The 18294-nt window shown below is 37.7% G+C and overlaps 2 protein-coding genes across 2 annotated transcripts in view; one reads left to right on the top strand and one right to left on the bottom strand.

Moving 5' to 3' along the window:
* LOC140150246 (uncharacterized) overlaps positions 1 to 15027 on the bottom strand; it is a 36273-nt gene extending 21246 nt beyond the window's left edge. The window contains 7 exon segments of the mRNA XM_072172249.1: positions 2 to 2108; positions 3546 to 3691; positions 5506 to 5609; positions 6891 to 6979; positions 8382 to 8462; positions 9184 to 9237; positions 14695 to 15027. Of these exon segments, the coding sequence (XP_072028350.1) occupies positions 2 to 2108; positions 3546 to 3691; positions 5506 to 5609; positions 6891 to 6979; positions 8382 to 8462; positions 9184 to 9237; positions 14695 to 14768 (2655 nt within the window). The 5' untranslated portion in view covers positions 14769 to 15027.
* A 237-nt stretch (positions 15028 to 15264) lies between these two features.
* Positions 15265 to 18294, top strand: part of LOC140151036 (cobalamin trafficking protein CblD-like) — a 69112-nt gene continuing 66082 nt past the window's right edge. The window contains 1 exon segment of the mRNA XM_072173228.1: positions 15265 to 15353. The gene's annotated coding sequence lies outside the window, so the exon portion shown is untranslated.

Here is an 18294-nt window from a genome sequence, read left to right as displayed (position 1 = left end):
GTAATATCATCATCATCGTCATCATGGTTATCACCATCACTTCTATTAAGACGTACGCTACCTCTTCTATAAGCGTTAAAGAACACCCTTGCTCCACCTGGACTTCTCTTCTTCCTTTCCTTTGAGAGTCAACAAGAGTCACTTCTTCCTCATCTGGATCTTGCCCCGGTTTCATCTTCTCATTCTTCTGTTTTGTTTCTCGTGTTTGACCTCGGGTAGCTTTCTTTTCACCTGTTACTGATGGAATGGTGATAGACACATAATCTTGTTTGGATTTCTGAGGCTGTTTATGTTTTCGTAAAGCATGTGCTGATGGTTTTTTGAAAGGCTCACTTGTCGTATCTTTTGCAGGGAGTGGTGATTTGACACGTTTTGCTTTTACATCTTTGTCTTGCTTTTTGTTAACTTCCACTATGATGGGTTCATCATCTTCATCTTTAGATGCAGTTTCATCTCTACCCTTTTCTGATGAACGTCTTGATGATTCTGACGATTTTTCTTTCACAAGTGTTGTCTGTTTTTTGTCACCATTATCTTCATCTGCTTTACCATCATCGTCACTATCATCAACTGTCGTCTTCTGGTGCTTTTGTTTCCGAGATGACTCCTTTGAAGAAATGTTCTTCAGCTTTTGTTGCCTTACCTCCTTATCGATTTGAGATCTCTGGCTGTCTCCGTCAAGATAAAGATCCATGTCATCGCACTCTTCTAAATGCTCTTGAATGTAAGAAACCTCTGCTTCCGCATTCTCTTCATCTTTAGATGGTGAAGAATCTGAAGTGTTTTGTCTGGATGACTTCCTCTCGCCTGTCCTGCCATATTTCCTCTTCCTTAGCGACGGACCACTTGCTCCTTCACCTGCTGAAGCGTTACTCTCATCCGCATCATTTCCATCTACTTTCTTGGCATCAATCTGCTTTTGTCTTCTGGTCACTCTCCTCTCATTCCCATCAATTTGAATACCTCTTCTCCTCGTCACTCTAACACCAGGCTTGTACGATTGATCGGAATGAGCAACGGATTCCTCGTCTGAACTATCGTTGTAATCATACAAAGGTATCCCTCTATCCTCATTTGGATCAACACTGTCGTTGGTTGCTTGTGACGCAAATAATCCTTCAATTCTCATATTCCCAGTATCTTCCTCATTTTCTTTGACAGCATCTCCCTTTGTAGGAGATGCTTTGGTCTGGTTGTCATCTATGACTTGTGGATGATTATCATCCTCATAAAGCGGTATCTCCTCTTCACCATATTGTGTAGCATCCTCCTCATCAAAAGCAATAATTTCTTGTTTATTTGCATCTTGCACAGTAGATTTCTTACCACCTTTCCTTTTTGATGTTACTTTGTCATTCTGTTTCTTCAATCCAGCTGTCTGTTTCTTAGGTTTCCTACCACGTTTTGATTTTACTTTCCTCGGCGTCCTTTGACTTGGAATAAACTCGTAAGGATCATCTTCCTGTTGAATCTTTAAGTTCTCTTTGTTGGCTGTGACCTGTGCCACTTTAGCTGTTCTTAATCCTTTTCCACTAGTGTGTTCACTGATTGCAGGTGAAGGTTTTGTCTTTTCTGCAACAGGTGGTATGTCATTATCTACATCTGGATTGCAGTCACCACCACCTCCTAGGTCAATGATGTCTTCCTGTGATGCCTCGCCATCCTTTATCTTACTAGAAGGTGACACACCAAAGATATCAGATATGATCTCTGTATTACCTGGTAAATCATCGCTCTCCTCATCGTCACTTTGACCTGGTTCATCTTGTAATTTACCATCCTCTTTTGACCTCCCCAATGAGCCTTCATCCAGCACATCCAACAAGTTACTTCTCTCTTCGACAGGTGAGCCTTTCTTGCCTTTATCAACTGCTGCTTCTTTGGGGTTATCAAGGAGGACATCATCATTACCTTCTGTCCCTTGTGCACCTGTTTTTCTGCCCTGTGCATCTGATCCAAGTGAATTGAGCAAGATGTTGTGAGCATTCTTGGATCCTACCTGATCTACTGGTGGTTTCTTGTTATTCCTCTGGTTTCTTTGAGTCTTTCTTGCTGGTTGTTTTTTACCTTTCTTTCCATTGCCTCTAGTCGGAGCTGGGAATGATGAACTGCAAAGATTATAAATAAACACACACACAAACTTCTGTTAGAACAATGATCATACAGCAAAAGCAAATATTTGACCAATTCCGGCCCCACCCACCACATTTCTTACCATAGCTTGTCCCCCATCCATAACCACACTTCTGAATGTTAATTAAAGAAGGATCACATTAAAATTGTGTTTGTTTAAAGCTTTTAAGTTTAAACCAGGATTTCACAAACTTCAAATGCATCATAAATAAGTCTTTTGCACATGCGTATTAAGTAGCCTTACAAACATTATAGGCCTACATGGAATGACGTAGGAATTGGTTTCGTTGACATTTTAGTTAGCTTTGACTGTATTCATCTCATTCAATTGGTGCACAAGTATGAGCAGCATAATTTGCCGTATTTCGTCAAATAAACGCCCTCGGGGGCGTTACATTTTCCCAAAGGCAAGGTCAATTTTAGAACAATAATTCCTGTTAAAATCATTAGGTAAACTTAAAACTCACACTAAAATGACGAACTATGAACTAGAAACACTGACTTCTGGTTCACTTCCGGTTTCCAATCCAGATTTTCGCCAATTATTGACGCTATTATCGACCATGTGGACAACTTGGTAAGCTTACTACACAAGATAGCATGGAAATATCAGCATTTTTGAATCATCTTGGTTGAAAAAAGTGGTGGGGGCGTTTATTTGAGGGGGGGGGCATTTATTTGAGGGGGGGCGACTATTTGACAAAATACGGTACACAGATTCTTATTTGCTCCTGGATCTGTCATTTTCTCTCTATGCTTACTTGTCTAACATTTACTTTTCGTACATTTGATGGAAAAGAGGATGTTACAAATGCAACTCTAAAGTAGCTCAAATCACCTTGTTGCATATTTTGTACTTTTGCTAACCATCTCTTTTCAAACATGCTGCTTATAATGTAACCTTAACACCTTCTCTGTGGCATGATCTCTACAAGCAGAGATGTGACTGCATAAGAGATCCATAACATAAAAATCAATCAGACCCTTGGCAAAACGGCCAAGCTCTTGTAATAAGCAGCATGAAATATATGGGAGTTCATCCGGGGAATAGGCTTTTCAGGACTGCAGGTATCGTCCCCCTTTTTTCATATCCAGAATGTTTTTATGATCTCAAATCCTATTTTCCGGATATATCAGAAAAAATTTACACCTCTGTACATGCAGAGTGAATAATGTTTTACGGGCCAGACCTGCATTTGGGGATTTTTTTTTTTACTTTTTGCTAAAATCATGTCAAATCAAATTATTTTTAATTCAGAACATTTTAAAATATGTTTGCAAAAAAAACCCATCAAATTTTTGCTAATTTTAACTCCAAAAAACACGACCGACCGGCACTACTTGAAAAGTCCATCCGCCCATAAAAAAGAGGGTTTTCCCGTCGCCAAATGTTGAAATCAAGCCAATCTTACCTGATATTGACATTTGTAGTTACCAGTTCTATCGCATGTCCCTCACTGTCTGACTGGTCGCTATCAATGTAAACATGCACCTGTTGCACCGGTTGTCTTGTTCTCGCATGACGTACATTCTGTTTGGTCCTATTGTTACTTGTATTCTGAAATTTATTTTATAACAGGAATTATACATGGAAAACAGTACATTGTGGAAAACAGTACATTGTGGAAAACAGTACAGTGTGGAAAACAGTACACACCAGTTGAAAAATAAAAGTTGTTAAATAGTTCTAAAAACCCCTTTTCTAGTTCCCAAATCATACTCGATGAAGTAAGGCAGTTTTCATAATGACTTATTTGCTGTGCGTCGAGGGTGACTATCATAATTTGACTGATTGTCCTTTATACACAGATCAGGAACATGTCATGTACTGTTGTACACAGCGCTTATGCATTCATTATTATCAGAAATTACTATAATCATGGTACTGGTCCTACAACAATATATATAAAATTTACAGGTTTATCTTCTAACAATCTCCATCTTATGATGATATCATTAGAAGATTGAAAGTAGATTTCCCCTGAACAAACAAAAAATTCCACTTTAAACAGGCTTCTTTTCCTAATGTATAATTTGAAAAGTAAAGAAACTAAGATAGTTTTACTAACAAAAATATAGGACTGCCAATTTTACTCCATACACATTGTTCATTGAAGGGGCAATTCATGAACCGCAGCTTCAAATTAAAATTTTCTCCAAAAAAGTTGAGATTTTCATACCACTGGAAACTTCTGGCTAAAGATAATGTTTATGTACAAAAAGTTCCTTGCAGATTTATTTGGTTAGCAAAAATATGGTCAAATTTGAATTACATTTTGTACACCAGAACGAAATTACAACACATTGCCTCTGGAGCAGTGTAATACACATAATCATGCATAACTCGCAAACGCAAAATCAGAATCTGGGAATAAGCTTTTTTCATACCGAAAAATGTCATAAAATGAGGATGCTAGGATCAGGAAATACTCCTTTAAGGTGGTGTTAAAGGCAAGGTTTAGGGAAATCATGAATACCAACATTTTTGCAAATATCTCCAAAACCTTTGATACAATCTCAAGTGAGTTTTTTTTTTTTTTACTTTTTAAGCTGTAAATTTCGTTTGATAAACGCTTTGGAACTTTTTTTTTCTTCTTTTTTTTTAATTTACTTTATTTTTTAAATTTTATTATTTTTTTTGCAGAAAAAAAAAAAAAAAAAAAAAAAGTTAGGGTCGGGCCTAATTTTAGGGTAGGTCGGGTTATGCCAATCAAACAATTTTTTTTAAGGCCTTATGTAGGGATAAGTTGGCCATGTTATGAAGGTAATAAAACCGTTGCCATGGTAACCAAGCAGTCGCTATTGGCTTCTGACCAATCACATTGAAAGTTGGTTTTGTCCTGTTTTTTCGTAAATCACTTCATTTGTCCCAATAAAAGTATACTCACATGTTGAGTCATGTTCATGCGCACCTCCACTGATTTTCCCGTAAAAAAAATCCCAGTGGAATTCCCCTGGGGGGGGGGGGGTGTCAAAGTGAAATTTTCGTTTTTAGGCCACAGATTCAATATTACTTACAAACTTTTTATGGGAAAATCATTTTAATGTCCGTTGATGAAACAATTTTTGTGGGTAACTTTCTTTTTATTTATTTGGACATGTGCAATTTCAACCGTATGAGGGCAGTATCCAGGTCTGAAATTTCTCGGTCCCTGGAGAGCAATAATCAGAGGAGGTAGGGTGCTGAAAACACTGCCGAAAATTTGTACAAATTATTATCTTCTTCTGTGCCAAAGATGAAAACGATCCATAGATCTTTAATTTGCATAATTTAAAACCACCTTAAATGCATTGTTCATGCAGTATTATGTAACAACAAATGGATATGGCACCCCTACTGAAATCCAATCCAAATTGACTGTTACAGCTTACCTTTTTCTGCACTACATGGTTGTTCTCTTTGTCATCAGGTGATGTGGAACTGCCGCACTGTGAGCTTGACTGTGATAAACTAGGTGGGCCTTTTGGTGGTGTACCTGTGCAAAAATAAATACATAAAAAAAATTATGTTGCTCCATTTACTACCTTTCATAAATATTCTAAATAATCTGAAAATGCCAAACTGAACTACATTTAAAAAAATGCAACTATCTCATTTGAAAGTGTATTTAACCTTAAAATAGGCAAAAACAGTCATCCTCAGGGATTGAGTTTTAAGGCGCACAAGTGCAATAGCACACCTTAAATCGCCTGTCCGAGTGCGATTTATAGCCCACCTCAATTCCTAAAATTTTTATCGAGTGCAATTTAATAGCAAACCTGACATTTACCAGTCCGCCTTAACATTTCCAGAAGTGCGATTTGTAGAGCACCTGTTATTTTCAGAACTCAACCCCTGTATCCATCTTGGCTGTAATTTTTGTTCTTAAAGGTCCGTAACCCGATCGACAGCATCATCCCCACGATTTTTTTCATTGTTGATGAGGTTTTGGTATCACATAATAGATACTATTTTTCTCATTACTATCCTGAAATTTGATGCTCCAAGTCGATGTATTTCCGGAGAAATCATGAAACACAGCGGTTTTTACAGGCTACCGGTTTGTAAAAATAAAAATTACTTCGGATTTCTGGGTAGGGAATTAATTGCGAACCATCGAGACGGTATGCCGTATTTAGTTATAAAAAATCCACGATGTACATCCTGGGCTGAATTGCTCAATCGGTTAGCGCTGCCAGCGTTACCGAGAGGTACCAGTTCAAAATCTCGTATCGGAAGATTTTTTTTCCTCTCCATTTTGAACCCAAACTTTTTATATTCATTTGAAATGTACATATTGCAAGGGGAAATATATTTTGTTTCCTTTTTTCTCGGAAACGGTACGAAAACAACAACAAATATTTTCCGCTCAATATGGGCGGCATTGTACAGCATGTCAGCATTCGTCATACCATGCATACTGAACGGAATTGTTGTTGCTTGCTTGCCTGCCCAGAATGCAATTCACGTATACCAAGGTATTGGATTGCAAATTTGGCTATTTATTCACATTTACGCTGAAAATGCTCTCGCTTTTTTTCACAAAGCAGCATTAAGGGGGCGATATTTGATATTATTATGTAATTTTAAAGACAATCCATATCCAAAACCAATAGGGTTACCCCCCTTTAACTGAAACTATTTAAATTATTGTCATGTCTCTCTAATCTGCCACTTTCCCTCCTCCCCTCCTTTACTCATTTTGTAAGGAATGACATTCATAGTCATATGAAATCTTGATGTACAAATTTGTTGACATGATACCATGGAAACATACATCTTATACCGGTGTCTTCTTCCAAAGCGTTGGCAACACCTCTCACAGCACACACAATCTCGTTCATCCGCTCATTCTTTGTCAAATTCCTGTGAAGAAAACAAAATATTTTGTTTATTTCTTGAGCCTGGAATGGATCAATACAAACTGAACAGACTAGATTCAAACTTCAGCTTATAGTTATCAGGAAGCATGATTGGTAAGCATAAAAGCTGACATTGTTGATGGTAGGTAGGGACCTGTACAAAATATTTTGAGTTGCATTTTAATTAATTACACCAGCATGACAAAATCCACTGAAAAGTTAGTCACCTACAAGACACAGGTCTATTTCTAGTTATAATCAGAGTAAATGATCTTTAATTATGTGTGCCTACGCGACAAATCCCGATACTGTAATTCTGATTCATTACCGGTACCTAGAGACACTCTTTTGCAGGTGTAGTAAATAAATGGGCTATTCCATATGAAATCCTTACACCCCTATGGAAGACATGATCTTAATCTCCCACACAGGGGGTGTAGATTTCAAATGGAGTCACCCATTCAGGTAACCCAATTTGAAATTCATAATCCTTGTGTGGGAGATTAAAGCCATGTTTTTCATAGGGGTGTATGGATTTCAACTGGAATATTCCAATAAATCTTTGCTTTAGTGGAGTTAAACCTATGCTATGTGACACAAAACACTGACAAATAAAAGTTTAGCTTTGTGAAGAAACTTTTATATACTGTAGGCACCGGAGTTTTGGCCGATTTAAAACAGCAAAATGCGCTGGCCACTTTTCAAAATGCGCGAAAATGCGCCAAAAAATAGGTCAAAATGCGCTAAAATGCGTGATCCCCTGTTATCAATGCAAAACACAAAAAACATCGGTAAAACGATGGCATGTCAATCAATTACGACCGACTTCGGTTCATTTCGGGTTCATTTCCAGTTTCTGGAAAAAATAAAGATGGCGACCATCACAAATCGTCGATCGAAATGTCGAAAGCAAGGGTAAATTTCCCCACATTATGCTTGGTTTAATGATCGTTATTTGTATTTTGATGTACATAAGTGAAGTTAGAACCAATATTGCGTGAATTTTCTTGTAAATGCTGCCGATTTGGGGCATAAAATCGTAAGTTTTAACTTTAAGCTTATCGATGGGTCAAAATCGTGAACATTCTCGATGGAACCCAAACTACAGCTAGACTTTGTACATAAGGTATACCACCCACGAGCAGCGTGTTATGCCGTGAGTATGCACTGTTCTCCAAATAAGAAATCAGAGTGGCATACTGCATTGCAGAAGTGCTCCAAATCTTGTGATCAATATTTAATCCATTTCCTCTGACTGTCATTGTTTCTAAGTTCTATTCAACAATAACTTGGTATTTGAAGTGACACACCAGGAAGAACCTGACCAGTCTACAACAAATGTAGGTTGTGTGTCCAGTACCATATGAAAAAATAAAGGAGTAAAAAAGTTATCTAGTATATCTTACCTTTTAGTGACAGTTTTCTTACAGAGTGGGCATGGGGCAGATGGTTTCTTGCGAGCTGCCAATAGCGACTGGATGCATAAACTAATCAAATATAATATGGTAATAAAAAGGTTAAACAAGTCAACCTGAATAAATCTGAATAAATCCACTGACATGGAAATAAATTTATAGGCCTATTTCACATGAACCAATCATTTTAAATTCACTACCGGTACATGTACATAACTTTTTGCTGTACCGTACATACATGTACTTGGCATCTGGATGTTGCTATGATGTCCAGTGTTTCAAGCTTGGTTTAAAAATGAGTTGGACCCATAATCGGCAAAATTGGAAAACAACAGGATCCCAAGAATTATCTAGGGTCTGTGGACACAAATTCTGGCATGTTTATGTTTTGATGAATCCAAGTGTGTGAAAATATTGGATCCAACACATGATAATGATAAAATTGGATTCTTTACGCCCAATATTTATTGGTCTTGCTATGAGTTTTAAAATATTGGACTCGACTACGTCTCGTCCAATATTTTAAAACTCACAGCTCAACCAATAAATATGGGCTCAATCAATCCAATTTTATATCAAAGTTGACCAAGTTTTAGTCTGAAATTATGGGTCCCATGAAAAAGAAAAGGTCCCTCACGATTTTACTGTGCAAAAAGACCCCAAAATAGTTCTTGGTTGAACCCTGATGATGTCACAAAATAGGGAAATCCTCCTGGCTATGTACAAAGCATTTTTAAAAGCCAAAAATTTGTTTTACTTTTCAAAAGATAAAAGATATAAAATAGAGACTTGCCTGCAAAATTGGTGATCACATTTAGTTGATACTGGATCACGTAAAAGGTCCAGGCTGTGAATGAATATAAAAACAGTACAATCTTTATAGAGTAATAGTACATACATGTACATGTAGCTGTCAGGGTTCGCAGGTTTTTGCCACAGGTGGAAAAAAAAAAACATGGTTTTAGCCACGGATTTTTCCACTCAGCAAAAAATAGTTTTTGCCGGCAAAATGGCAAAAACTAAAAAAAGTGATAAAAGTTTCACTTTTTTTCATCTCAAAATTAATCTTGTACCATAAAAAAAAAACAATTTCCTGAGTATAATAAGGCTAGATAGATTTTGCAATTACGGTATAAGTAACAACATAAAGAAATTATAAGCATCTAGGTTTTCATTGCACTCACTTCTGTCATATCAAATTCAAAACGGTTTCAATTTAAGGACTTGATGAGACAAAAAATATTTTGAATGATTCATTAAAAGTTGTATGTTACTGTTTACATGCATGAGATTTCTGTGTAGTTTTTGCCATTTTTGCCGGATTAAACCAGGCAAAAACAGTTGTTGCCACTTCTTTGCCGGTAGAAAACGAACACTGTCGGGGATAAGTGCTTGATTCAACGATCGCTGAATAGAGCGACATGATGTGGCATCACATTCAACTAACATTTTAGGCATAATATTTAGCACTGTCATGACTGATGAATGATACATGTACTTGATAGAACTTCAAAAATTGCTCCATTTCAGAACTTTATAATTTTTGAAAATTATCATTCCGGGGACACATTCCAAGCAGATCCCAAGACTCCTTGAAGACCCCCCCCCCACGTCGGCCAGTACGAAGAGGATGTTGATGTGCTTACAAACCAAGCCTCAAAATAAGCAGATCTGGACCAGGAGCCACACATTTGGAAAAAGCAGCTCCTGGTCCTGAGATTAGGCCTATGTAATGAAATTATTATGCTTCCGTTAATTGCAAGCCCGGCTACCAGGGACCCGGGCACTGTAGACACAATACCCGTGACTGTCACCCTGAAATTACCAGGACTGTACCCGGGATGTACAATCAGTCGTCCCGGTAGCGGGGCCATGAAAATACTTACATTTTGGATTTGCTGATTAAAACATTGAAAATTAATACAGCACTTTGAAACCCGGCTGGCATGGGCGGGGACAGTACCGGGGGTTTCACCCACAATTTGTGCCCCCCTACCCGGGACAGAGCGGGGATTATTACAAAATGCCTTTGGTAATCTCCCCCGCTACGTCCCCGCTGTGCCCGGGTCCCTGGTAGCCGGGCTTGCAATTGACGGAAGCATTAGTTTTCCGTCACCCGCCCGCATTAGGTTTTCAATTTGACCAAAACTTTCATTATTTTCATAAAAAAGTCAATTGAGATGGAAATAATCAAAATTGAAACTCTCATAATGTCTGACGTCCCCTGCTGATCATAATCAGCAGTTTTTCTTAGCTGTAGGGGTAGAGGATGTGGCAAATAATGGAAATTTAAGGATTACCTCATCTGATCATGTTTCTGGTGATTTGTCATTCCTCAAAACTACAAGTAACTTCATTACATGTATATAAAAAATTGAAATCCTACTAGTATTACCCGTTTATAGTGTTGGCCGATACCGATCTGTGAATCGGAGATCGGTGCCGATATGGACTGCATCGGCCTTGAATCTGAATCGGCAGATGAGCTATCAGTATCAGCTGCCGATCTAGCTTACCGATCTCTGAACTTGACAGTAATAAAGAAATATGACCTTCAGAACATTTCGGAGCATAAATGCAGTAACGTATAGGAAAAGCCTAGAACCCATGACACAGAATGCAGCACACTTACAACAAATTAACCTAGCTTGGAGTAAAACTGGTCAAATTGTAAACTAGACATCAATACCAAAACAATGGTACATAATCCATCTCAATACCTTGCTGGGTTACAAAGTTGCAGTAAAAAATTAATTCGGGAGGTATGAAAAATCAATATTCCCTATACTTTAACACATGCCTCAACCGTAGGCACCTCAACCGTAGGCACCTCCACCCCTGACTCTGCATCGTTTGAATTGCAATATCTCAAAAAGTATGTACAGTGTGAAGTTTTTACTTTCCACAATTTTAGCTAGATAAATTAGCAACAAAATGAGACCAAAACTAGCTCATTACCCCTCTCCATTCTTGAGATCTGGGACAAAACGTCCCGAATAAAATGAAAAAATGTAACGCCTCCACCTTTTCCTATACCCCAATTCATGACGCACGACCTTAAACTTCCGACAATCGGAGGCACTGAGTGAGTAACGCTGGGACTTGGGGTGTAAAATGGTATTTTATTTGGGTTGATATTGACATGAAAAACCTCTAAAAACGGTCATCATATTACATAGTTACAGGTTTGGAGAATTAAGCTTTGACCGTTAACATTACTGGGGCCCGACTTGAATGAACTTGTACTGGTTGTAGAATAACATTTAAGAATCTGAATCGGGATCGGATCGGCCCGATCTGCTAATTTTCAGATCGGAGATCGGCAGATCCGATCTTGGGTTGGATCGGCCAACACTACCCGTTTATATTGAAAATTTTGTTCGATTTATGTCAACCAAAAGAACGCACGAGTCGAGTTCAGTTGACTAAAATGGTAGCTCCTGCCTCCTGGTCACCTCAGATATGACGTCAGTATCAAGCTGCTAAAAATATTCATGAAAGTCGAAACCGACCACATGGTCACAATCGGTGGATCGGATTGATTGAAATCAATGCCACATGTTTGACCTTACAGATCTGGGTCAGAGATATATGCATATTCATGTATGAATGGCTGCTGGCTGAACAGCGATGCGGATATAGTATTCATCACCGGGACTGAGAAATGCGACATTTTCGATATTTGTACCAGGGAATTTCAGACACAGAGACTCCACCGAGATTTCTACTAATTCATCCAATGGCAAAGGTAACCAAAGGATTGGGGATCGCATTTTTAACTAGATCACTAAATGTTTCAGAATTGAGGTTGGCTAAAAAGTAGACCATTTCGGGGACTGTAATTGGTGTAGATGTCACATTTTGAACAGTGGGCAATAAGTGACCAATTTGGCTTTTAGCACTAAGTGTTTGGCCTTACTCTAAGTACCCCGAAATGCTGTTTTGGGGAATTTTGCCAGCAGAATCTTTTTGATGATTTCAAGTCAATCTTTGACAAGATATAACAAGGTTTTCAGTTTTGTCTTTCTTTATTCAAGGGCTTTAATTTGATATAAAATGATGCAGTTTGATGGCAAATTTGAATTCACCTGGCATACCTAAATCTTGTATAGCATGTCAGACGGTGAATTTTTCTCCGCTCCTGAAGGCTATGCCAACCGAGGGTTTCTAACATCTGGGATACACTACACAGTGTCGACAGCCAGTGTTATATAAACTTAATACTCCGTTGGTGAGCGACGAAAGAAAGTGCAGAAAAGGAGGCCTACCGTATCTGATTGGCTAGAAATCGATCGCTGATCGCTCAGAGGTGTAGTACAAACTGAAAATGGAGACATGTATTCAATTCGATTGAAATCGATATTCTATTATTGACGCAGATAAAGAAAGTCGATAATGTACATTGAATTATAGATCTAGGCCTACAGCAGCTGGATCTTACACGGGTTCCTTTGTATTAATTCATTTCTCAAATAGTTGAATATATTACAATTTTAATTTTTACTTTGGATTTCAACATTTTTATTTAAAAAAAAACCATATCCACAGCAAACCCCCGCTAATTAGTGTAAATATTGCTTTTCGAGTTACATGTAGTGTACTGGAAACAAAACCTGCGTTTTTCCTGACAACAAATCGAATTTTATATGGCAACACCATAATGTGGTACCGTAAACCGGGGCTACATTGCCACTACCGGGGTAACTTCGCCACCCGACCGGTAAAATGATATATGCCTTTAGTGCAGAGTACACAAAAATAACACAAGGATTCCAATTAGCCCATGTGAAAATATAATATATGCCATATACCTGTACATATGTAATTCATGTATATGGTGGTTAGTAACTTTGGAAAATCATTTTTAAAATTTGGGTTTTTTTTTACACATTTTTCATATTTTGCGAAATATCGACCCCACAGCCGCAAGTACTGACTTTACAAATTCACCCAATGTATGATTTGATACAATGTAGTTTATTATGTCCTTACTACTGAGATAAAATATCAAAACCCTCAATCTGTAGATTTGTACCCTCACAGCCTTGTGAAGTGTTGGGGGCTACTTTGCCACCCCATATCGGGGTAACTTTACCACCCTCATTCATATGTTATGCCGACAGTTTCGAATAGATTTATAGATTAATTCTGGAATACCCTTCAAACCAGAATGATATCTATAAGTTAGATGGTTCAAAGGGTGTTTCAGAGTTATCCATACTAATAGTAAGAATTATTTCAGGTCAGATCACATCAGTACCATGGGGCTACTTTGCCACCCAATGTATTGACTTCTAGATTGTTCAGATAGGTGTTTTGTCATTCCTGTTATATTTTAAAACCCAAAGGGTGGCAAAGAAGCCTTAATCAAAGGTTGAACTTGCTTCAAAATAGGTCTGGCAAAGTAGCCCCGACCCATGGGGCTACTTTGCCACCCAATGTTTTTTTTTAAAAATGGGGCACAGAGTGCCCCAATGGTTTTCATACTACATATGCAAAATGCACTGGCATATAGCTTTCCTAATAACTCCTATATGTAACAATTCATGCAAACATAAAAATAGGGCGCACCGCAACATCCAAAAAATGTGGCAAAGTAGCCCCGGTTGGGCCGGTTTACTGATCATCATGTACAAATCATAGAATAGAAACTATGCGGCAGGTTCTGTGTGATATCTCATATCATGTAAATGGTATGCTTAGCCTGAGTCGCTCGCCTCAGCCTATCTCGAACAAAATCGCCATGCGTAGCTTTTGAAAAACGAGAGGCTTTGTTGTACTATCACAGCAATTTTTGACACAAAGATATAGGGATGATGACGATGTGCACTAGCTTCATAAATTAAGAGTAGCCGACTAGTTCCCCGTTGTGAAGCGAGCAGCTCTGCTGCGTTGGTTGACTCTATTCTCTCGGTCGGGCAATGTCGGGGCCACGTCACATCAATTCATGCATTTGGAGTGAAAACAACTTATCGCATATTTTTATTTGCAGAGAGTCGAACCTGGCACAATAGTGACTGTGATACCTTGTGATACACTCCAGAGTTCAGTGAATGCGAATGTTGTTTTCACTCCAGTGCTTTGTTAGTCCTGCCAGCAAGACTTCAGTCTTTATCATAAACATAATGACATCTACGGATCTACATGTAGGTATGACGAGTTACAGTTACTGGAACTAGTGCTTTGTCAGCCGGTACATGCCCGGATCATCGCACGGATGTCTGACCGACAGAATAATATTATAATATAATAATTTATTTATAAATTATATTAGTCAGTTTAGTCTACTATTAAAAACTTTTACCAAATAGAACACTCAAGGTTCTTCTGCATCTGCCCAACAGTTGCATGGAGTCTCTTCAATGTTACGGCTGCCATAATGCCCGATGCAATGGCAATGCATGAATGACAATCTGCAAATGCACTGAATGTCAACAAATGCCAAATTATGCAGACTTGACGTTAACGATCACACGGAACTTTTTTGCCTATTTTACAGTTCTTGAAAATTTCGATTTCAATCTACGGTCTACATGACGTCTTGCACATTTTGAACGTATCACTAGTTGTAGTTTTGATCTCAGAATTATCGATATTTTTTATGAAAATCTACGTACAAAAAACCGCGCGCTTTCATTTACACAACACAAGCAGATGACTCCCATTTTGCATTTCCCGCAGTGGCACTTAAACCAAATTTTTAACAAATTTTATGACAATTATAAATTATATATCCAAAATATTAGATTATAAAAAAAACCTTGACTTTAAAAAAAATATTTAAGCTAATTAAATCATAAGGAATAATAAAAAGAATAGATGAATAGGGTTTAATTTAACATTACATCGAAAGAGGCTCTGCAGTTTCATAATCGATATTTATCGATATATCGATTATCGTTTTACGGATGTCAACATTTTCGAGAGTAGGAAACTTTATAAAAGGGGAAAATTGCAGCAAACGTAAGCGGTTGTGTTTCTAATATTATCTAATGTAGAGGCACACGTTATAAGCCATAAGGACATTTTGTTCTGCATATTTGTATACTTTGTAGTATATACTGTATAATAATAAGACGCATGAGTGACACTTGTTGGTTGCCAAATTCGTCACCCTTGCCCACAGATGATCAATCATGATCAGAAATCAGAATGCAGAATTCAGTGTCCTAAAGTTTGTTCGGTTTATATTCGCTGTCGTAGTCCGACGTCACTTCCTGTCGAGGTCACAAGTACTTCCGAAGACTGAAGTGATGGATCAAGCGGTTGCATGACAACGCAACAGCGCAACGCTATCTACGCTTTGGCCTAGGGACAGGCATAAAAATTTCAAATTAATTCTATTAACATGAATTGTTGTTTATTGGAAGAGAGAACTTCTCAGAAACAATTTGACACCAAAATCAATCTTCTACTGTATTGCTAAGTGAAGTTATGACGAAATTACTGTCGGAACATTGGGCCATTTTCTCTGATAAGACTAACCATAGGAGTGCATGGATGGGGGGACTTGATAATTTTTGTGCCCCCCTGTCAATTTTTTGTTTTCACTGTAATTTAATCTAATTTTTGTTGAATATTATGTATGTTATCATTTTCAACACATCTGTGAAATTTTGTATGAAAATTCAAATTTTAAGGTGGTAAAAAAGTGATTTTTGTGCTAATTTTGGTCAAATTTTGCCATTTTGGGCCCATTTTAGGCAAAAACAATGATTTTCCCCAAGCGATAACAAAAAAGTGCTTTCTCCCAGCAAATAAGTAAACTGGAATTGTTATGTGAAAAGGATGAAAGTTTTTGTCAAACCATGTTTCCTTTTGTCAGAAGATGAATTTTGGGTCAAAATAGAATTTTTTCCCAAAATGGCCCTTTTTGACCCCTTTTTTGACCAAAACGGTGATTTTCACCAAGGCATATCTCACAGAAAAAATATTCAAAAGTGAAGACAATGTTGCATTCTGCTTCCTAAAGCTTTGAATCTGTTGTCAATGCAAACTAGAGCATCTGAAACAGATTAATTTTGGTTTTATTCATCATTTTCTCCAAAAATGGTGTTTTCAGTGGCACAAAATGGCACAGATTTACATAGGGCTTTATATTATCAAGTAAAATAAATAGCGCCCTCACACAGATGTGCCTGTCCCTAGCAAAGGCTTTGCCTTTGCCAATTGCACGTCGTCGGTCGATGTTCTAACTTGAACTTCTTCTTATACCGGTACCCTTTTGACTGTGTGGGCAAGTCATACTTCAGTATGAGTTGCCCTGAACGCCCATATATGTTCGGAAGAGACGGATACATTGCATGAGAGCCTGCCAATTTAAGCTTCCTATAATATCAATTACACATGGTCACATGTCATGAATTGGTCATCTTTTGTGTAACATAATGTTAAATGATAAAAATATCACCAATTTTGATTTACTTCAACACAACTTTTAATGAATACATTTTAGACCATTATAAGTATACATTTCTGGAAAGCTTATATTACAAGGATGCCAAATCAACAAAGTATAACATCATAATACAGGGTGGGTAAGAAATATACAGGGTGGTACATCAACAAAATTAGCATCTTTCTTGTCATGGTAAATCCCATATTTTCTTTTTCTATGTAGCTCAAAATAAATATTGATTAAGAAAGACATTGCATGGGCCCTTCAAACAAATTAGGAAGAAAACGTTTGGTATCCCTTGCGTTTAACATACAGGGTGGTCAAAAATTAAAAAAATTTTACAATTTGTATAATGACATTATCAATCAAAACTTTTTTCCTCCATGTCTGGCACTAAAACTAATAGCATAATTGAATTCCTCATCAAATTTCCTTAAAAATATGTGTACTTTTGAATAAGCAGGGTGTCTCAGGCAAGAGATAGGCCATTTAGAAATGTCGGAGCATTAGGCCTACACGCACACTTTGTACAGTAACATATAGGGAAAACTGTCTTAATTAGCATTTAATTAAGCAATTAATTAGTTACATCTTTTGTTACAGTTGATCTACTATGAGGTAGATCTACAGTCCAGGATGATATGTGCAATTTGTGGTCCATGCTAGTTGTACTTTTTAAGATACAAAGGTTTGAAGTTTGCCATATTTTCACAATTTTGTGTACAATCCTATGGGGCTCACCCGCCCCGGCTCACCCGCCCCGGCCCCTCCATTGACACATCTTACATATTGAAGTATAACTCTCAAAGTAGTTGTCCAATTGACTTGGGAGTTTTTGTATTTGATAAAGAATATAATTATCTACAAAATGACACCAAACTTTCTACAATATGTATTATACTTTTAGAATAAACCAAACTTGAAGTGCGAGGAAAGCGTTTTCATGTTACGGCCCCTCCATTTTTGGGTGACCTATTTGTGACATGCGACCACATACATTGTAACATACAGTACGGGCGCACAGAGTTTTTACGAGACATACTTACTTGTCCCGCAATTTAACGGGAATTCTTTTACCAACCGGACTTTGCTGTCCTGCAATATCGGGTAATCCTGTCATAACGAGACATTATGTTTTTAACATGCTCTTCGGGCTAAACGATTGAGTAGGCCCTATCGCATGTTGTGAATAGCACCATCGTGTAGGTATGCCAGGTGAATTCAAATTTGCCATCAAACTGCATCATTTTATATATCAAATTAAAGCCCTTGAGTAAAGAAAAACCTTTTTGTCATAGCACTTTCCGTAGCAAAGTTACATCTTGTCAAAGATTGACTTTCATCAAAAAGATTCTGCTGGCAAAATTCCCCAAAACAGCATTACGGGGGTGTTTCTAGATCTTAGTCTCATGACGATAGCATAGGCACCGGAGTTTTGCGCAATTTAAAACAGCAAAATGCGCTGGCCACTTTTCAAAATGCGCGAAAATGCGCCAAAAAATAGGT

The sequence above is a fragment of the Amphiura filiformis genome, chromosome 4 (genome assembly GCF_039555335.1).
Source record: "Amphiura filiformis chromosome 4, Afil_fr2py, whole genome shotgun sequence".
Lineage (NCBI taxonomy): Eukaryota > Metazoa > Echinodermata > Ophiuroidea > Amphilepidida > Amphiuridae > Amphiura > Amphiura filiformis.
The sequence above is the reverse complement of the archived record's forward strand: the minus strand, read 5'-3'. Positions and strand labels throughout refer to the sequence as shown.